General features: G+C 39.6%; 1 protein-coding gene and 1 long non-coding RNA gene across 2 annotated transcripts; one reads left to right on the forward strand and one right to left on the reverse strand.

Moving 5' to 3' along the window:
• Positions 1-673: 673 nt before the first annotated feature.
• rgma (repulsive guidance molecule BMP co-receptor a) lies at positions 674-16,709 on the reverse strand. Its single transcript, XM_074633012.1, has 4 exons — positions 16,176-16,709; positions 9,291-9,406; positions 5,844-6,361; positions 674-3,592 (listed from the first exon to the last, which is right to left on the reverse strand). The coding sequence occupies exons 1-4, from the start codon at positions 16,187-16,189 to the stop codon at positions 2,900-2,902; spliced, it is 1,341 nt and encodes a 446-aa protein (XP_074489113.1). The 5' UTR covers positions 16,190-16,709; the 3' UTR covers positions 674-2,899.
• On the forward strand, positions 9,567-17,401 carry LOC141766305 (uncharacterized). Its single transcript, XR_012593609.1, has 3 exons — positions 9,567-9,751; positions 16,937-16,994; positions 17,370-17,401. It is a non-coding gene; the product is annotated as an uncharacterized LOC141766305 (long non-coding RNA).
• The last annotated feature ends 5,025 nt before the right edge of the window (positions 17,402-22,426 follow it).

Here is a 22,426-nt window from a genome sequence, read left to right on the forward strand (position 1 = left end):
ACAAGAATTCAGGTAAGTTTGAAAGACAAATCAGTCAAAACAGTGCCTTATTTTTACGTGGTATGTCTTGTATCTGTTCTTCAATAAAATATATGCAAAAAAAGTTAATTTGTAATGTCAAAATATATAAATTTGCGAGTAAATTTATTGTGGAAATGTTTCATTTGTACGTCGACCTCTGGAGTTCTCATTTTTAGAAAAGAAAAATATCAATGTCAACATTATTGTAGGGAAATTTGTTTAAACTTTTCTCTAGTATGCTACAATCTACTGAAGCATATATAATCTTAGATATAATATTATCATGACGAGGTGTGCATGAAGCTGGCACCTTTGGAGGTCTGCTATTGGCTGATTCAGTGCTCAAACTCGGGGATTGTGGGTAGACATGATTGTAGTCCTTTATAACATTTGTCTGCACTGACGAATCACACTTAAATTCTGCTAATGTCACTTTCGGCTTATTTTATACATAATGTTTAAGTTTTACTTTTTTACTAAGACTGAGTCAAAAGTTTAAGATCATTCTTGTGTCGTCTGCCCACAAACATCTGCTCACGTTCACCCCTGCATCTGTCCAGCAGGGGGCGGTGAAACACTGCAGATTGTTGCGAGAAACCGGGTGAATTTCAAAAAATGCTCTGGCAGCAACAGAGACAAGAGGGCAACACCATTAACAAGACATTTTCTTTTATTCAATAAATAATTTACATTATAAACAGCTGGCGTGTGGTGTGGCACCACATTTTGCTTTACATACAAACACAGTTTGATCTTTCTGGCATTTTCCATTCAGCTATTTATTTAAACTCTTTTCTACTGTTACAAGTCTGACACAGAATTTCAAACAACATAAGAGCTAAATGGAAAAGAAAACATAAAGTGCTTTAAACTCAAAAACATGAACACCCCAGAACATGTTCCTACATTCCTCTTCTAGATAAGTTGGCCTGCATTCAGCACGTTTTATATTTAAAGTGATGACAACCAGCATCTCATCACTCCCAGGTGAGTATACCGTATATACAGTAAAGAATATTTTTGTTCTGTGGCGTTCATGTTTTCGCAAAAAAAAAATCCCTTTTCAAATAAAAAAAAGGTTCACATTCACCAAAACATCTGATGTACAAAAACAGGAGTGATAAATTCAAAACACAACCGGTAATATACAAATTTAAACTCACAAAAACATATGTACAATCTCACATTTCACGTGTAGAACCATATACTGTAAAACTCACAACACAAATTACATCTATTAACACAAGATTCAACATTACAATCATTTGTATGTTTCTTTTTTTTGTATGTTGTCAAACTGCACCAATACGTGTTCCAAATAGCAGTAGTAAAGGCCTGCCAAATACTTCAGTGTAAAGGATAAATGATTGTGCCCGAGTAGTAACCGTATCTACAGGGATGACTTACACATTACCAGATACTGCAGCCCAGAGCCAAAGTTCAAATGGAAAGTGTTATCGTGAGACGCTAGAAAAAGCAAAGGTGAGGCAGCCTCAAAACGGAAACTAATGCTGCTTTTACAGGGTGTTACTGTACTGCAAATTCACCCACAAACACAAGTTATATACAGTTAAAGAATCCCCCTAATGTGTGAATTGTTTAAGACTGAAGTCGACTGAGTTGTTAGGGGAAATGTTGGCACGAGGGCTTGTTCTTTGGCAATGATTTAAGCCATGAAATCACGTCTACCGACATATGCTTATCGTTTACGCACTAAGCCACAGTCAGGTCAGCACACTGGTAGTCTATAAAACGCTAAGCTGACGTCTTTACAGCGAGTACTAACAGTATCTACACACCAGCGAGACTTGAAATGGAGAGTTTAAATTCACACTATCAAAGGAGGTTGTCTTAGCTTGATTGGTGGATCTACATTCTGCGAGTGCCCTTAACTAAGGTTGTTCTTTTGCTTTTTCTCGTTAGCTACATTCACATTACAGACATACAAATACAAAAAAACACTGTCTGATCAACATGTCAGCTCAAACAATGGAGTGAAAGGCTGTATGACACTGAAAGGAGATTATTTTTATCAGTTCCCTTTTGGGATTTGCCACTTGGCAGATAGAGGCCAATTTGACAGACTGTGAAGCGCGTTCGTCTTTTTTCTATTTCTGAAATTTTTTGGGTGCAACAGAAAAGACGTGGGAACAGTTTCTCCCACTGCACTCACGAAAATTAACCACAGACGCTGAATTCTGCACACATATTGTACTAATGCACACGCACACACACACACACACGCACACACAACCTATAACAATATGACCCATTAATCTCCGCAGCAGACAACTGGAGACGCTGCTCTGACATCCTTTTGGCTGAGTGCTTCCTCCAAAAAGGCTCAGGCTTTTCCAAAGCTGGAAACTAATCAAACATAGAGCTGCTTCTGGCCTTAGGTTAACAAAAGCCCCTGTCAGGTCCTCTCGCTTCGCCACATGAGCCACGGAGAGCTTCACTGGCTTGGCACCAATGAGTGGATCAGGGGAGGGGAGGATCAGCAAACTCTTCTTTCTGCAAAAGATCATCTTGTCCGGCTTCCCATAGGCATGCGGGCCCCGGTGAGAATGTGGGATTTAATCCCAGGTGGATATCCTGAGCTCCGGAGTGGCTGGAGCTCTCTCACCGCTGCTCTCATCAAAGACCAGTCCTATGAACCAGCTAAATACACGTGATGATAGGTGGGAGCGCGGTGACCTCGTCTTGTCGTTAGGCTGAAGTCCGAGACATGACAATACTACTAAAATGAGCTGGGATGACCGAGCCGCCGGCCGCGTCACAGAACCAGAGCAAGAAGAGAGGAGCCGACGTACGACACAGCGATGGTACTCTAACACTCAACGACAGATACACCATGAGGATACTGTTGTAAAAGGGACTATAGATGAACTGCGCTACACTCAATCCAAAATAACACAGCGAGGACGTTGAGGAAGAGGAGCGAGAGGAAATCTTTGCCCCGCCGTGTTGCATTATTCATATTATTTTCAAAGAGGTGGTATCTTTTGCTGTTTGAGTGGAGCATTTTTACATCCTCGAAGGCGTAGTAGGCTGCCATGGTGAAGTTTATGTCTCCAGAGGAGAGGAGGTCAAACACGCAGGACTGAAAGTACAGGTCCTCCACCGGGAGCCGCTCTTTGCACTTGGCCTTGGCGGACTGGTAGGTGAAGCCGTGTGCCGCGGCGCCGCCGCCGCTCCTGCCCGCGCTGTCCGCCGCCCGAGCCTTGAAGTTCCTGAAGTCGATGCGCTGGTTGGCGGGACAGCCGTGAAGACACAGGTACAAGTCCTGGTTGACGCCTTCCTCCACAGAGTTCACGACTTCCTCCGGCATCCGCACGGCAAACGTCAGGTAGCGGCCCACCTGTCGCACCACTATGGTCGTTCCAATGTACTTGGCCTGAATCTCCACGTGCTGCCCGGGAACCTTCTCCACCACGCGCAGGGTGTTCGCTCCGTGCCGATCCCCTCCGTTCTTGGAGCCGTCTGCGAACGCGGCCGGCAGCTCGTCCGTCTCTGCGTGGTACATCTTCTGGTCCACGCACTCCTGGAAGTTCTTGAAGATGATTGTCAGCTGCAGGAGGGCAGAGGAAGAAAATAGATGTCATTCATGTTCAGCATAAATGCACAAATGCAAGGATGCAGTCACTAGTTGCTGTGTTTTTCTGGTCACATACGGAATTCTAGTAAAACGGGAGGTGCCTATGCTTTTGCATTAAGAACAAGTTAGTGCAATATGTGCCATCTACCTCACTTCAGTGTCATGTTTCAGCACTGGCTCAACATGGGGGAGGCCAAGGTAAACGCCCTCAAAAAACACGAGTCTCAGCCATGTAAAATCAGGCCTCAGTTTGCAGACACAAAGACGATCCATTCATAGCGCTGAAAAACCTGCCTGTGAACCCCAGAACTATGCTCCAGGGAGTGGCGTCGGGCCAGGACAGAGCGATATACTCTGCAGCTAATTAAGTGAGACTGGTCAGGACTCCGCAAGCTTGGTTTCATCAGGACACCAATGAGCCATTGTCAGAGCGGCGATACCGGGACGGCCGAGGGGACTCTGATGTCTGCTCGCTCGGGGACAGAGGACGGGGAGAGTCTGCAGAATACTCTATTAGCTTCGACAATTCATCTGCTGCACCAGTTCTGTCTCAATCCCCCCCCCCCTCCTCCAACCCTCGGGTAACATTTCCCACCTACATTAACTTCTGTTTTTTTTCCCCTGGATCATTTCTAAAGCTTTTAATGAAAACAAACAAAAGAAAAATGCCTCTATTATCCCTCCACTCAGAATGAAGATGGAAATAACCAGACAGTTTTATTTGCTGTAGCGAGAAGCAATGCACCAACACAGAGCTTACTAATGCGGATCTTTTACCAGAGGGGGCTTGTTTGCACAGGTGGCATTGGCTGCTGCCTTGTTTTCCCTTTGTCCAGAATCAAGATCTTAAAAAAAAAAAAAGCTGTCTCATTTGCTTCCAAGAACAGCAATATAAAAAAAAATGTCATTACTTTAAAAGCTAAAAAAACCACAAATGCTTAATAGAGTATCATTAAGAAACCTTGATTGCAGGAAATTATACTTTCTACGAATGTGATTAAGGACAAAGTGCTCTTATGCCTCAGTCTAAAATACATCAGTTATGATGCTCTGCAAAGTGGCTGAGGTCCACAATCATTGCTGTCAAAACTTTCTGGACTAACTCTACGTGAATTTGCCAACTACAAACACTCCTACGTCTTTGTTTTTGACCTTGAGTTCTACTGAAAGCCGGAAAAACTACCCAAGGTACCATTAAACAAAACAAAAATAATGAGGAATGCACTGCTGATAAAAGCTATGAAAGAAAATATCTCATAATGCAGAGAAAAATATCTACAGTTCTGTGCAGACACAACATTTCTCAACTGAATGTGCTCAGTGTGGACTGCACTCTAAGTAGGCCAAACATCAGTCCACTGTGAAAAGTGAAAATGGAGCCTTGTGTTAACATTTGACGCAGCACTGCTGTTATAATACTAACATATAATTTATAAAGCTTATCAAGATCTATGCAAGTGAGCTGGGTTTGGCTTCTTTATCTGTCATTATGGACCTCGTCCAAACACTAACCAGAGTCCACAGTTTGACAGAGACGCAGCCCCACAGCAGCTCTCTGACAAACACACCACATGAAAGAAGAGACTCGCACGAACCGAAATATGAACAGCATGATGTTCTGATGCAAAAAGTCACCGACAAATAACCGTAAAAAAAAAAATAAATGCAAATAATGATTATCTTCATTATAGATGAATTTGTTGATTTTTTTTTTTAATAGTTAGCCTAGAAAATGTCAGGAAATATTGAAAAATGCTATCTGTTTCACAATTTTCCATAGTACAAGTCTTCCAGTTCAAACCCCACACGTATTCAATATAAAATCATAAAATAAACAAAGAAAAACTTCACATTTGACAAGCTGGAACAGCAAATGTTTGGCATTTTTGCTTCATAAATTATCACAATTGTGGCTGAATAATATCTGTCGATAGTGGAGCTGAAACGACTGGACGATAAAATGGATTAATCAAGCAAAAATGTCCTTGTTCCAGCTTCTCAAATGTGAGAATTTGCTGCTTTTCTTTGTATTGTGTGGTAGTAAACTGAATATTTTGAGGTTTTGGACCGTTTTTCATCAATTACAGGAGAAAATAATCAGCAAATGATTCGATAAATGAAAATAATTGTTGGATGCAGCCCCTAGTTGATCAATAGAGTTATTGTTTCTGACCTAAGTAGACCGTATTGATATGCATACAGGATGGACAGTAAGGATCCCCACCTTGCTTGTGGCAGTGGCCATAGACCCCGGCACCACCGGAGTGTTGGTCACCTGGACAGACAGGTATTTGTTGTGGATGAGCGGCCAGGCTCCTTCCACCTTACACGTCTGGAAATCGTCGCCAAATGTTCGGAGGTGCGGGTCTCCAAAGAAACCACAGTGGGTGTAGTTGGGCGGCGCTGTGTTGCGATGAAGACTGCGCTCATAGTGGCACACTTCCGGGCCGTCGGAGCGTTCCTGGCTGTCAGGCAGGAGCGGCGGGGGCGGAGGAGGTATTGGGGTTCGGGCACGTGGTTGGGATGTGGGCCCCTCCTTGGAGCAGTTGTGTTGGCTCATTAGATCCTCTATGCCATGCTGGGCGGAGTGGTACGCCAAGTCCCCCCTGCAGGTACGCGCTGTCCGGCGTACACAGCTGTTGTACGCTCGCAGCGCTGTGCAGAACTCCTCCTCTGGGCCAGAGTTTGAGGTGGACGCCCAAAATTCGGAGTTACACTTGAGGATCTTGCACTGCAGACTCACTGTCAGGGAGTAACGAGATACAGTTTGAACAAAAGAAGCCAACCAGAGGCCACCATGCCATTTAGAAACAATGATAGTGACACAGTAAAAAGCTATAAATACACTCTGGCTGTTATTGATGGTGGTTTAAGAACACGGATTTACAAAATACTGAATCTAAAACAAGAATAATCAAGAGCTTTTTTCCAACTAATCACGAATTCCCACACAGCCATTGTTGTTAAACTGCAGTGCCAAAAATGTAGTCTTCAAATTATACACATTAAAATAATAACAAAGCAGTAATTCTTATCGTTTGCCACAGACTTTGTTCTGTCTATTATCTAGTTGGCATCTGGACAACATTTCAAATGCGATAGAAAAGGAATAAAAAGGGGAAAGCACCATTATATGTTGCTGCTGCGTTTTGTTTTCTACACCAAGGAAAAGGACAAATAACTATATCTATACAAATGTATACATTTTCACAGCATGAAACACTGTTTTTGCGCAAATAGTGAACAAGAAACACAGGTGTGAACCTCCCTCGGGTCAACCTGGGTGTTAGATAACTGCTGTTTATTGCAGAGAAGTGTATTTCCCTTTCACGCCCAGTGGCTTTTCAGTTTATGTAAAAATGCCATTTGGGATCCTAATCTACACCTTTAGTGATAATAAACGCTGCTTGACTGTAGATTGCCGTTTATTGCCACATCCGGCCAACTCTTTACACAATGTTGTTCAAACATTTCCCAGGATGCCTTGTTGTCACACCATGTTTGAGTAGTATTACCTTCAACTAATAAAGCATTTATTTGAATTGGCTGTGAGAAGTTTCAGCCAGTGTCTGGAGGGTGGGGGCATATCAACACTTTGAAGTCACACTTTAAACAATATCCCACCTGAAAGCTTCACCGCAGCTCTCTCCGCTCCAACCCCCACACCGCCTCTCCGTTTACCACCCATTTGACAGATGGCAATAAACCAATCTTGATCTCAACTATCAGTGCATTATCACTTTGTTGTTTGACGGTAAGTGACTTAAGAGGGGAAACTGATAAGGGTTTCTGCAAACGTGCAAGGAGAGCTGAATAAGGTGTGCCCACTGCAATCATCCCCATTGTCAAATTAAAAGGATAATAAGTCAATTTAAACACAAAAATGTGTGTGTCTAATGTATTATTACACTGTCACTGGACCTTTAGAAAAATCTTCTTTAAAAAATAGCTGTTATGGTGGATTTTTGGGCATGCATGGACATTTCAACAAACCATAATCCTACCACCATACTCTCTACAAAAACAGTTCTTTATTATATTTTAAGGGCTGCAATTAAAACATATCAAAATGCATTTCCTATCTTAATTAATAACCCAACTTAAACTGTAAAATACAGTTGCTTTCAAGGAGCTTATGTGAAATACTGAGGCATGCACCATCCCCCCCAAACAAAACAAGGGTTGAGGTGCTGCAGCAGCTCCAAAAAAGACCTCTCACTTTGTTTTGTCTTCCTCTATAAAAAGAAGTAAAATAAAACAGACTAAAACTAGTCAAATTTTGCAATGTAATGGCATGGTTGTTCACTTTCAAGCTTGCTGTAATATTTTCCAAACCTTCAACCAATTTCCAGACGTCTGCACAGCAAACACTTCGCCCTAAATCTGAGCAATCTAGTAAAATCGATTTATTTTTGTATGGAGTTTGGTGGGATTCCAATTAATTCGCTGCAGCGAGTCATACTTATTTCGCATATTTTATAACAATTTGCTTGATTTCAGCCAAAAATACATACTTTTAAGGTGTAAAAACTATGTAACTCTTCTTCAATTATAATATCACTCAATAATTCGGCTGATAACTAGTGGCTGAAACCTGGCAACTTTGCTGCCAAAAAGCTGGAAAACGTAGTTAGTTGGCCCTAAATCTGAGCAATCTAGTAAAAATCGATTCATTTTTGTATGGAGTTTGGTGGGATTCCAATTGATTTGCTGCGGCGAATTACACTTATTTTGCCTATTTTATAACAATTTGCTTGATTTCAGCACAAAATACATAATTTTAAGGTGTAACGACTATGTAACTCTTCAAGTATAATACCATTCAATAATTCGGCTGATATAGTGACCGCAATCTGGCAACTTTACTGCACAGCAAACACTTCGCCCTAAATCTGAGCAATCTGAGCAATCTAGTAAAATCGATTTATTTTTGTATGGAGTTTGGTGGGACTCCAATTAATTCGCTGCAGCGAGTCATACTTATTTAGCCTATTTTATAACAATTTGCTTGATTTCAGCCAAAAACGCATACTTTAAAGTTGTAAAAACTATGTAACTCTTCAATTATAATATCACTCAATAATTCGGCTGACATCTAGTGACTGAAACCTGGAAACTTTGCTGAAAAAAAAGCTGAAAACGTAGTTAGTTGGCGCTAAATCTGAGCAATCTAGTAAAAATCGATTCATTTTTGTATAGTCTGGTGGGATTCCAATTGATTCGCTGCGGCGAGTCATACTTATTTCGCTATTTTATAAACAATTTGCTTGATTTCAGCCAAAAAAAACACAATTGTAAGGTGTTAAAACTATGTAACTTTTCAATTATAATATCACTCAATAATTCGGCTGATAACTAGTGACTGAAACCTGGCAACGTTACTGCCAAAAACACTTCGCCCTAAATCTGAGCAATTTGAGCACTCTAGTAAAAATCGATTTATTTTTGTATGGAGTCTGGTGGGATTCCAATTGATTTGCTGCGGCGAGTCATACTTATTTCGCTTATTTTAAAACAATTTGCGGATTTTAGCAAACAAACGCCTACTTTTAAGGTGTAAAAACTATGTAACTCTTTAATTATAATATCACTCAATAATTCGGCTGATAAATAGTGACCGAAAACTGGCAACTTTACTGCGAAAAGACGTATTCAAAAAGTAGTATCTTACCGGAGGGGAAGAGTGAGAGAAACACCGCGAGGACTCTGCACACGTCAAGCGCCGAGGGTCTTCCTCTTTTCCCCATAACCATCCATCCAGCTCGGGGTCGCACTTCACTCCTCTCCCTGGTCAAACCCGGTTAAAGGACGGACAAGAGGAGAAGCGTTAGAGCCGCCGAACACAAGTAAAAAGTCCATAAAGAGGGTCTGAAGTCCCCGTCCCGTCTTCTCATCACTGTCCGGTGAGTAAATGTTGTTAATCTGTCTCTCTTCTAGGGGAGTGTCGAGAGGAAGGTGCAGCCTCTCTGTTGGACTCACACTGAACCAATCACTGCTGCCTGTTTCTGCCCTTAAAACCCCCTTCTCCTTCTCAGAAAGTTTCAGATTACAAGTCAATGTGCAGACTTGTTCGACGACGACGACCCAGTCTTCCACGACCCACTACGCCATAAAGAAAGGTCTGATTTGTGGGCAAGAAGATCACAACAATAAGCTCTCTGTGGAGGGAGAAACAGTGTTATTCCTCCACAGAGCATGTTAGTGGAGCGATAACATCCAGTTTTCAATCAAATCATGCAAATAGTGATACAAGCACCAAATTTGGCATGATGATTGCCAGAAGGGTCACTAAGCAAATATAAACGATTGGCCACTTGAAAATCCAAGATAGACAAATTTACCTTTTTTTTTATTTTTTATTGAAGATAATTAATTTACATAAAAATAAAGTTTTTTTTTTTTTTTTTTTAACATTACAGCATGTAAACATGTTCTAGTAGAAACATTAAATACAAGTATGAACCTGAAAATGAGCACAATATGCGACCTTTAAATTGACCTCCCAGTGGCTCTGTGGGGTTGAAGAGGTTAACTTGGCTTTTAGGGAAAAACTAACAGTGCCATCCCTCCACAGAGCATGTTAGTGGGGATTAATATAGAGGAAAACAACCAGCAATAGAAACAAACATCATCGTTTATTCTCATTCCTTTACCCTTCATATACCAGCACTCATTACCATGTTTGGGCTTAAACCTACTATGTGTATATCACTTAAAATGGTTAACCTCTTCAACCCCACAGAGCCACTGGGAGGTCAATTTAAAGGTCCCATATTATGCTCATTTTCAGGTTCATACTTGTATTTAAAGGGACTGTTTGTAAGAATCAGAAATGCTTGTTTAATGCTTATTTTAAATCAAATTTAAAGACCCACCCTTTTTTTTGCTTGCTTTTAGTTCAGTCTGAGGCTGCCCCATAGCATTTGTCAAGATCACTCTTAAATGATTTATAATGTCGTTTTACTGCTTTTTAATCTGTTGTTGGTAGGGCAGATTAGTATCTGTAAAACTGAGTTTCCCCACAAAGAATCACACTAAAGCACCACTTTAATCTTGTGTTTACCAGAAATGTGCTCATACGTTTCTTGGAAATAAGTCATTCAGCATAAAAAACAGTTTTTAAATGTGCTACAGAAATAAAATGACTTGACTTAAAGGGACTGTTTGTAAGAATCAGAAATGCTCGTTAACAGCGACACCTGTGGCCGTTAAGTCAACGAAAGTCAGCGTCGCGCTTGTGCTCGCTCTACATAGACATTAACGAGCATCGCTCAAAACAGTGAGGCGACACACGTCAGCTAAAACCACAATATCACTCTATATTTCACCTGCTTGGCAGTAATGTTAGCTGACCAGACAAAGGTCTCTCCATGAATCAATGCTGATCCTAGTGTTAGCTTTTTCTGCTTCAGCCTCCCGACCGCGGCCGGAGGGAGACACTGGCACCCGGTCGGAGACGATAACGTTTCTCGCTGCGGAGCCCTGTCACTTGACAAGACACGGAAAACCTCTGTTGGTCTGGAGGAGCTACTAAGTCTCCTGCAATGTGTAGTGTGCGCGCATGCACGTGAGGTGGAGCGAGCTGAGTGAAGGCAAGCAGGCAGAGGAGCAGAGGAGCAGAGACTCCGATCCTGGAGACCAAAGCTACGGTCTCCCCCGCGTCCTCCGACCGCAGCCAACACTGCTTTGCAAGACGGGCTTCACTAATTATAACTTTGCGGTTTTGGTGCTTCCGTGTAGTTTGTGTTGGAGTCTCGTCTGAACAGAGTAGCCACACACGAGCGCGCGCATGGGACACCGACCCGGGTGATTTATACATGTAAGAAGTTACAAACAGTCCATTTAATGTTTCTTCTTGAACATGTTTACATGCTGTAATGATTAAAAAAAAACTTGATTTTCCTCATACGGTCTGCCTGAATATACCTGTATTCACCCTCTGTCTGAAACGCTCCGTTTTAGTACATTTCAACGGAATGCAACGGAATTGCGTTGCTAGGCAACAGTTTGGGTCCATGTTTACTTCCTGTCAGCTGATGTTATTTACATACACTACAACAGGAAATAAACTGGGACACATTTAGAATATTTATGTTTAAATCCGTGTGATGATCTATATATATTGTATATTTGTGACATCACAAATGGACAGAAATCCTAACGGCTTTTTTCAAACACACAATTTCTGAATACAGGCTGTGTGTGTTTCTCCTTATATTGAGCGTTTCGATAGTTTAACAGTATTTATATAGCACTGAAACCTGCTTTATAATATGAAAGACATGAAAATCTCACTTTTTTACAATATGGTACCTTTAACTCACCCTGTGCAGCCAAAACAATCAATTTATTTTATATTCTAGTAGAGATCCCAAGAGATACAAGTTTTGTCAAACTGAATGATGGATAAATGTGACAAAATGATGCACAAGACATCAAGAATATTCTCATTTGATCAAATGGTGAATCCATAATAACATGGGAGTTATTGGATATTTAACTCAGTGTAAACATCATTTAGGCTAAAGAATTTGGAACAAGCTGTTCTTTAATATATATTATTAGGGCTGCAACTAACAGTTGTTTTCATTATTGATTAATCTGCGCATTATTTTCAATTATTCATTCATTATTTATTTTTCATTTTTGATTACTTATTTTGTCTCACTTGCCCAATACAGAATCCCAAATCCAAAGCTGACGTTCAAAATTGCTTGTTTTATCCAACCAACAGTCCAAAACCCAAAGATATTTGTTTGTTATCATACATGACAAAGAAAATCATTAAATCCTCATATTTGACAAGGTGGATCTAGCAAATATTTGGCACTTTTGCTCAAAAAATGCCTTAAATGATTAAATAATTATCAAAATTGTCACCAATTAATTTCCTGTTGATTGACACATTGATTAATCACCTAATCAGCTCTATGTGTCAGACATATATCAGCTAGGTGAGGGGTAAATATAAATTTAAAGGGTTATAAGAGGAATTCAAAACAAAACCAAACTGAATATCACAGGGTGGAAGTCAAGAAAGCACATTTAGAATCAGGATTTAAAATCCCGCTTTGTGAAATATGCCTGTAATTATATGATAGAAACTCATCCTCAGGTTGTTAAATTCCCAGAAAAAACACTGAGTGTTCGCGCTGGTCCATGTGGCCAAAATCTTCCATCACGATATAAGTCATTTCATATCTTGATAACGATATATATCACAATATAGCATGTTTTCTGGAAATACAATAAATAAAACGTCTATATGAAATAACCACATAGTAAAGCCTATTTTTGTGTGAATTAAATACTTGACAAATGAAAAGTACTGAGTTTTTTCAAATTTTGAGAACTTAAGTGCAAAATGAACATAACAGTTTTAAGTGAAATTATAAAGAGAAAAAATAAATATATATAGGCCGTTTATGTCGCGATAGAAACGGTGTAGAAAAATATATGTGATAGACATTTTTATATCGTTTTGACGATATATATCGCCATATTTCCTATAGCCCTACGCTGTGTGTTCTCAATGATATACCTACATATTGTAGTTTTTACCGATGGAATAGTTTCCAGTTACCCAGCATATAACTATTTAACTTGCAAAACAAACCATGATACCTTGCTATAGTTAAACCCACCCAACAGTACGTGAAGTAATCAAAGCGAAAACCAAAGTGCATGTACGCAGGTTAACACATCAACAATGAGAAGGGGACCACGAAGAGCGCTTTGACTTTTGATTCATAAGTAAAACTAAGAATGCAGGAGTATTTTATGCATGTTGGTTTAAAGGATTTGAATACATTTCCACGAAGAGGCAGGTGATGATCCCCTCCTCTAAAAAAGCCATAATACCACCTCCTTTGATTATCTTGTACGAATGACACATTACTGCTGTCTCTTTTCCTGCCATTTAAACCAAAATACAACCAGACAGATGTTCAGCGCGCTCAGGTTGAGGCTGGCTGTACAGTATTTTTCCATAGTGCGGTGGTGGACGTCTTTGTGAATGCTGTCCCTCGTGTGAATGATGGATACGCTCGTGTACAATGAGGTCTGAGCCTACACATGTTCTCAACAAGGGTGGCCCCTTTGCAGACTGATTCCCAGCTCTACTAATATACCACGCATTCCCATCTGAAATGAATGATTGCGGTTGAAAGGTGTAAGCTGCTCTGTGATGTGTTTGGATGATGAACATTTGTTGGCTTTTAACAGCGACACTGTGGCTGTATAGAGGCAAACCCAGGAATTAAATTGTCCTATAACACTGTAAGGGATTTGATGCAGATATCTGTAAGTGTGACTGATTCACATGTTCAGTCGACTGTTGGTTAGAAAAAGCGCAGACTCTGTGTTTCTGTATCACATCCGGAAAATAGATGGTGATTGTACATTTGAAACCTATTGCAGCGACTTTGCAAACAAAGTTGTCTGTACATTATTTACTATCAACATGGTAATTATCATATAGTGAATTAATTGTAGGGCTCACTGTGTATTGGCAAGAATCTGGTAATACGATACGTATCATGATACAAGGGTCACGATTCAATATATTGCGATACTGTAAGCACGGCGATATATTGCCATTTTTTATTTAATTTTATATGCATTTACATTTATCACAGTCCCTGTAACATCCAACATAATAGCGATACTTCTTGTGCAATCTGAGCCACTGTCTGCCACAAATCTTTGCATGTAAAGTAAACTATTAATTACATCAACCACAAAACATAATATTGCAGTACTGAAGTGTATCGATATTTTCTTACATTCCTAATTAATTGGTCTTTAATGAACCATAAGCTAATAGTCATTTGTCATTAAAAGACAATTCTGGCATCACAATTGAAACAAGTTGGTCTTTAATAATAGATATTTAGAGATACTTGTGCATGACCGCGTTCATCTGCAAAGTGACAATGAAGGAGAAACTAATTATTTTACCGATTTTTTCACATATATCAATGGATAACGACTTATTTTGAAGTCCACAATCCATTTCTTCAGGTAGGAAAGTCCTATTTATTCCTTATTCTGGATAAGAAATATCAGATTATTCTAATTAGCGTGTAAATGATTAGTCGATTGACAGAAAATTATTCGACAGCTATTTGGATAATCAATACAATCAGTTAAGTCATATGTTAAGCAAAAATATTCTCTGGTTTCAGCCTCTCAAATGCAAAAAAATCACTATTTGTCTCTGTCTTATATCACTGTGAATAATGAATGTCTTTGTGTTTTGGGTTGTTTGTTGGACAAAAGAAGCAATTTGAAGACATCTTGAGCTCTGACAAATTGATTTTTGACTATTTTCTGACATTTCATAGATTTAACGATGAATCAATATTGAAAATAATGATTAGCTGCAGCCCTAATTCTCATCACCAAGGATAATTTTGTCAGTTTGTCTACACCACCAGTCAAAATTAGGTTAGGACCTCTTCTCTCCAACAGCCTTTTCTCGTCAAGCGTTTGCTCTCGGCTATATTTTGACCTTTGGATGACAGTTTTAGTGACCGATCAATCGATTGTTTGACCGTTTTTTCAATCGAATGAGTTTTACCTCTGGGCTGTAACATCTCCATAGGGAAATGACAAACCATGTATAAATTAGGGAAATAGCTCCACAGGGAGATTTCTATAGAAGCACTGTGCAGGCAGATCACATGCTCCACATGCTGTGACAGGTAAAGGTGACATCATTTAACGATGTAACATCTCCATAAATCCAGTAGGTAGCCTACTCAGTCACATTTTATGGTGTGCAGCTTTAACATCTCTGATATCACCTGTCAAACCTGACACAGTTTTGACATTTCCATAAACTAAATATAGTGTAATGTAAGTCATACTGATATAGTGTAATGTAAGTAATACTGTGAACTGCTACTCCTCTTCTTCAGTGTTAAATCGTGTGCACTATATCCTACATTTTTATATGCAATCCATCTCAGCAGGACTGATCCTCTTTTCCAACAGATGGCGCTTGTTATGAGCTCTGACATGAAAACCTCAAATCATGACACAAACGCACATGGCATTATGAGGACAACCAAACCTGTTATTAAATGTGAGCTTTATGGACAGATCGGTTATTGGTCTATAATTACATGCCTGTCATGCAATTGGGGATTTTAAAAAGGTGTAAATCTGCAGCCAGCAGGCGCATTATGTCCTGTTGCACTGCATGCTCTGAAGGAAATCATCCTTTTTTTTTTTAGCATATTCCATTTCAGATAGATAGACGCTATATATGCTGACAATATGATGCATAAAATAGTGCAGCATCCTTCAATATTTAGTCAGGTGATGCGTAAAATGCGTAATTTCTTGAGTGGCACCAACAAATGGATCAATTCTTAATATTGCAGAAATACAGCTCTCCTTTCTGACTACACATCTGACAAATAGACATATTTTTGGTCATAGAGGTGCAGTTTGAAACCCAAACAAGCAAAGCACAAGCTGACAAGAGCGGTGCGTAAAATAAACTCTATACAATGTTGGTTAGAAATCCAAAATAAGTCTCCAAACCAACCTTGGCGACTGCATGTGGCTCTCAGTGACTCTGGGAGTCCTGCAGGAACCAGGAGGACAGCGAACAGGAGCGAGAGGAAGAAGCAAGACTTCCTACAAAAATCTCCCTCTTTTTAAAAAAGAAAAAACTCCTCCTGTATGTCACTGTAATCCCAAATCAAACGCACTCAGTGGCTTTCTGAGTGTTAAATCCGCCGAGCTGTGCATGGTGTCCACCGCTTCGTCTTCTCGGTGAAATGAAAGTGCTTCTTTTTCTTTTCTTTTTAGTTGGGATTCATTTAAACAGCCACTTCTCTGCCTCCAGACTCAGATCTCTGCAGCCATTGCTTAACTCATTTGACTATCGGGTCGATCGGAAAAAGGAGACATTAAGTCCAGTAATTGCCCTCATCCAGCGCTTTGAATCCAAATTGTTAGTTATGCTCGACGTCGGGGAGAAAAGAGCCCTGAGGGTGAAAAGCTGCTGCTGCTGCTGCTGCTGCGATCCGCTGTCTGGATGTTGTGAAATGGCTAGTTAGAAAGTGTGAGACAGACAATGATCGGCTCTGCATGACGCCGCTGGGAGCCCCAAATCTCAGCTGTGAACACCCCCCCCCCCTGTTTTCCAACTATAGTTGTTCTCTCTTTGGGAGACAGGAATCCTCAGATTAGGGTGTTATATTCTGTTGAAGCAAGTGAAATGAAATCCATGCATTGTCAGCTTCCACTTGTGTCACATGTCATTTTTTTTTTTGATAGTCATATGTGCCCTATATTTTTCAGAATATGGACCATCCCTTTCTGCAGGATTTGGAAGTTGCTGCACCTTCTGGCAACACAAGTAAGAGTTTAAAACTGAATTAAACATTTACACATTATTTTTTTGTGATGTTGATTTCCAACAAATAGCTCCCAATTGTCAGATCTACACCCCTCATCTGATTCACCTTTAGCAGACCCTCATGTCTGCAAATCACAGGTTGGAAAAAGACAAATCCTGCATGACGCTGCTGGGAGCCCCAAATCTCAGCTGTGTACACCCCCCCTGTTTTCCAACTATAGTTGTTCTCTCTTTGGGGAGACAGGAATCCTCAGATTAGGGTTGCAAATAGCAAGTTGTACAGTGTTATATTCTGAAATTAAATCCATGTATTGTCAGCTTCCACTTGTGTCACATGTCATTTTTTTAGATAGTCATATGTGCCCTATTTTTCAGATTATGGACCATCCCTTCTGCAGGATTTTGAAAGTTTCTGCACCTTCTGGCAACAGAAGTAAGAGTTTAAACCTGAATTAAACATTTACACATTATTTTTCATGTGATATTGAATATGTGCCCTATTTTTCAGATTATGGACCATCTCTTTCTGCAGGATTTGGAAGTTTCTGCACCTTTTTGGCAACACAAGTAAGAGTTGAATTAAACATTTACACATTTATTTTTCATGTGATGTTGATTTCCAACAAATAGCTCCCAATTGTCAGATCTACACCCTCACCTGTTTTCCAACTATAGTTGTTCTCTCTTTGGGAGACAGGAAATCCTCAGATTAGGGTTACAAACAGCAAAGTTGTACAGTGTTGTATTCTGTTAAAGCAAGTGAAATTAAACCCATGTATTGTCATCTCCCACTTATGTCACATGTCATTTTTTTTATCAGTCATATGTGCCCTATTTTTCCGAATATGGACCATCCCTTCTGCAGGATTTGGAAGTTTACGCACCTTCTGGCAACACAAGTAAGAGTTTAAAACTGAATTAAAAAATGTACATGTACAATGTATTTTTCATGTGATGTTGATTTCCAACAAATAGCTCCCAATTGTCAGATCTACACCCCTCACCTGATTCACCTTTAGCAGACCCTCATGTCTGCAAATCACAGGTTGGGAAAAAGACAAATCCATAGTAATCAGGATTTAATGGAGGATCAGATGGACAAACACTTTGCAGCAGGGAGGAGGAGGAGGAGGAAGAAGAGGAGGGGGGGTATACTCAAAAAGCTGCATGGAGGCTGCACCTGTGTTTTAGGATCAGACTGCATGCAGGAAAATACCACCACAACCCCCCTCTCCCCTTTCCTCTCCAGCTTTTCGAGCCTCCACTCTGTATAACTGGTTCTCTCTGCTCCAGTTTCCGTCAGATCAGGAAAATCCATCACACCAGGGAGAGCAGAGACTTACAGTATCTGACTGAAACAGCAGAACGACCAGTTCAGTGTTTCTTACTGCCTGCCAGGCCGACAATTGACGTGCACAATTGAGCAGAAATGCAATGCTGATAGTTAAAAACCCCTGTGATTTCACCTCCTGTTAACGCTGATGCCGTGTAGACGTTATTAGCATGCAGCTACCGGACAGAGCTGTCACATTACATCATCCCTTTGTGCACCCAGCTAGAAACTGACCCCTGTAATCCACTCGTTTACTATCACAGCCCGGACCTGGCCTCTCCAGATGGCCACTGAGAGGCAGCATATTTTACATTGATGTAACATAAGAACATGAAAGAGTGACACCCCAGTGTGAAAAGAGTGGTCTTAGAGGTGCCGGATGCCGGCCCCATCTCAAACACAGCTGGTGGACTCGCTGCCTTGCTGAGGTATTATGGCGAGTTAACACAACAGATCTGCTTTACATATCGCCGGATTAATAAAACACTTTGATTTTTTTTGTGTGTTTGCAGTTCACTGTCTGCTTTGTTTTACAGAACAAATCAGTGACAGTCAGCCATGTAACTATTACAGGCTCAAATGAAAGAAGCATTAAGTTATGCCTACCCTTGGGGGCTCTCTATGAGTTCCTTTACAAGCCTGTGATTTAGTCCATTATAAAAATCTGTTAAGCTCAGACTGCCTCAGCAAATAAAACAGAAACTATATAGAGGTAGAAAGAGAAGAAATATCTGCCAGAGAGCAGAAAATTCCTGAGAGACCAATGTAAAAAAGATTACAAGCTCTTTGATCCTGACTTTTATTGTTCAAACCTTGCGATATAGAAAGAATATATATATCTAGAAAAGACTGTACCTGACGCACAGAATCACAGGAAGTCGTTGCAAGATTTCTGCAACACGATAAATCGTAAACCGCAAACTGTAAGTCCAACAAATTTCAGATCACCACATGCTGTATTTCCCCCCCTGTAGGATCAAAAGTTCATTATTGTCTTCTTGTTAAAGGACAATCAGGATGCCAGATGCTGATCATCATAAATCCATTTTACTGATGACAGACTCAGTTCCTGTTTGTTTTTGTTCTCCAGATCATTTCAGGTCACTGTGCAAAGACAATAATGATTATGTATATGAGAAATGTCCCATGCAACGCTTCAACAAGCCCACGGTTCCATATGTATTGCGGTTTTTGGGTCACGGTTTTGGTTTTGGTTTGGTGTATTTTGCACATTAGGGAATAGAAAAGCATAACCATTTCTCTGTGTTTGAACTCCAAAATAGATAAATAGATAGACTCATTGATTAATTGATAGTAATGAACGATATTTCTATATTATATGAAGCCATAACACTGATTTTGTACATGAAATAAGACAGGCTACTTAATGATCAATTAAGGCCTGCGTTCAGATAATTGCCTCTTCTATGTCTCTGGCACCTCATTAAATAATTAGCAGGCCTGCATTTATTAGTGGTGAAACGGTTCAACAAGCCCACAGTTCGGTTTAGTACAGTCATTGAACGCATCTCTAAAAGATATGCGGGAAACCAGTCAGCAATTGCAGTATTTCTGAGTCAGTAATCATTGTGTGCTCTTATTGACCGTCCAGTTGCCTTTTGAGCTACGGCAGCATAACAATTGGCTCGTCACAGTGCATTGTGCCTCTTTTTTCCAAGGTGTCACGCTGCATTGTGTTTCGGACGCCCCCGAATGATTTGACAGCGGCCGTTTGAGATTCTCCTGATTATTGTGTCACCTGAAAAAAAAATAATGTTATTTTTTCTTAATTGTACACCGTTTAAAAGACATTATCCCTTGTCATATGGAGTTGTTGATTAAAATTTCATACACGTAACCTGTAATAGAGCTGGAAAGATTAGTCCTTTAATTGATTACAGCAATTATTTTGATAATCAGTTAAGTAATTTGCATCTTCTCAGTTGTGAGGATTTGCTGCTTTTCTGTGCCTTATCTCGTAATAACCTGTGTATCTTTAGGTTTTGGACTTTTGGTCGGACAAGACATTTGATAACATCACATTTGGCTTTAAGAAATTGCCTTTTTTTTTTTTACTATTTTCTGACATTTATAGACCAAACAGTGAATTCATTAATCAAGAAAATAATTGTTAGCTGTAGCCCTAATCTGCATTAATAACATCTGATTACATTTGAAATAAAAATAATGAATTAGTTTTATTCAAAATTACAACCTAAAAGAACAAAATAAGTTATTAAGCTTTAATGGGATATTTCAGATTTTTAAAAAAACTGTTATGTTGCAAAAAAAGCTGTATTATTATTTTTTAGACATTGCTCACTTTTCTTTGCAATATTTTCCAAAATAAAGAAGTCAAACATTTTAAATAAATAAAACATTACAAACAGTATATGGCAGTATATGATACATCCTCAGCATTCATGCTTAACTGTGCTATTGTAGCTGTACTGCTTTGAGTGTGATTTATCAGATGAAAGGTTCTGCCATGTTGACTTAAAACGGGATTTCTAACAACTGCAGCAAATGCTAATGTATATCTGCTCCTTTCATTGCATTCTTCACGCATCGTGAGCCCTGACCTCCGTGTGAAATAATATCCATTTATGTATAAGTCACACATAAACTATATATATGCATATCCCCTCAGTGTGCACTTGCTTGCATGGTATAATGAACTGAAACCTATCTGAGTGTATCAAGTATGACTGAAGGGTAGTTTTCAGTGTTAAAATTGACCTGTTACTGCCAAAGGTTTCTCTGCTTCTAAAGGCTGTTAAATGAAAGAACCCAGTTAACCAGTGAGAGCCCCTTGGTATTCAGTGAAAATACAAATAGACTAAGACGTATGCTTCATGATTGACATTTAAAAGGAGGGGGTAGTGCATCCAGCGGCACCGTCTCTGGCAATAAGGTGTGAGCATGAATTCAAAAAATTCTATTAAGAGGTGATATGTGGGGCTCCGACGCTATGTGGAATTACTGCCACAGTCAGTAACAATATGAATGCTTGCAAATTGGCCCGTTCGTGCACACAGAGGAATGGGCTTGAATGTGCAAACCCTCATTACAGAATCTCCTTTCTCATTTTAACCAGAGAAGAGTTTCTTCTTTCTAAAGCCAGACTGCAATCCAGCGAGAATTATGCACACTGTTTAATTCCAGACATGGACAGAACTAGACAGAGTGTGTACAGACAGCAAGACAAATAATTAGCTCCGCTGCTAAACAGAACTGATCTCAGGGAAAGACACAGCACATCAAGACACATTTTAGGCAGCACCATTAGTGAATGAATAACTGTTTTAGACCATGAATGATCATCACAATTTTGCACCTGACAGGGTTTAAAAAGAAACACGCACACACACACACATGATGTTGGTGAGCAGCCACGATTCCATTAGCATGCGAGATGCCATAAATGCATGCAAGAAAACGGAGGCTTATCTCAATAAAACAGCTGCCTTTTTAATTTCCTGCTTCTGGAATTCTGTGCAAAAAGTGAAGGACTATCTAAATATTCAGTTTATGAATACAAAATTAGATAACGTTTTTCTCCACACAGTGTGAAATGCAATTTAATTTATAGTAATTCACAACTAATCAGTCTCAGAAATAATAAGCAATTTTGGCGTTATGCCTTTATTTGCGTTTACTGTCATAAAAACGATCATTGCATGTTTTTTTTAGCGGAAATAGGTGCTCCAATTTTGACTCTAAGTAAACTAAAATTAAATTTGTAAATTGCGTGATACACATTTATTCGTCAGACTACATGGATTTAATATAATAATTAAGATTCAAATATTTAATCTTGATTAATCGCAAATGAATCACACATTTTTTTATCTGTTCAAAATGTACCTTAAAGGGAGATTTTTCAAGTTTTTAATACTCTTATCAACATGGGAGAGGACAAATATGCTTGCTTTATGCAAATGTATGTATATATTTATTACTGGAAATCAATTAACAACACAAAACAATGACAAATATTGTCCAGAAACCCTCACAGGTACTGCATTTAGCATAGAAAAATATGCTCAAATCATAACATGGCAAACTGAAGTCCAACAGGAAACAACAGCTGACAGTG

Source organism: Sebastes fasciatus, chromosome 4 (assembly GCF_043250625.1).
Source record: "Sebastes fasciatus isolate fSebFas1 chromosome 4, fSebFas1.pri, whole genome shotgun sequence".
Lineage (NCBI taxonomy): Eukaryota > Metazoa > Chordata > Actinopteri > Perciformes > Sebastidae > Sebastes > Sebastes fasciatus.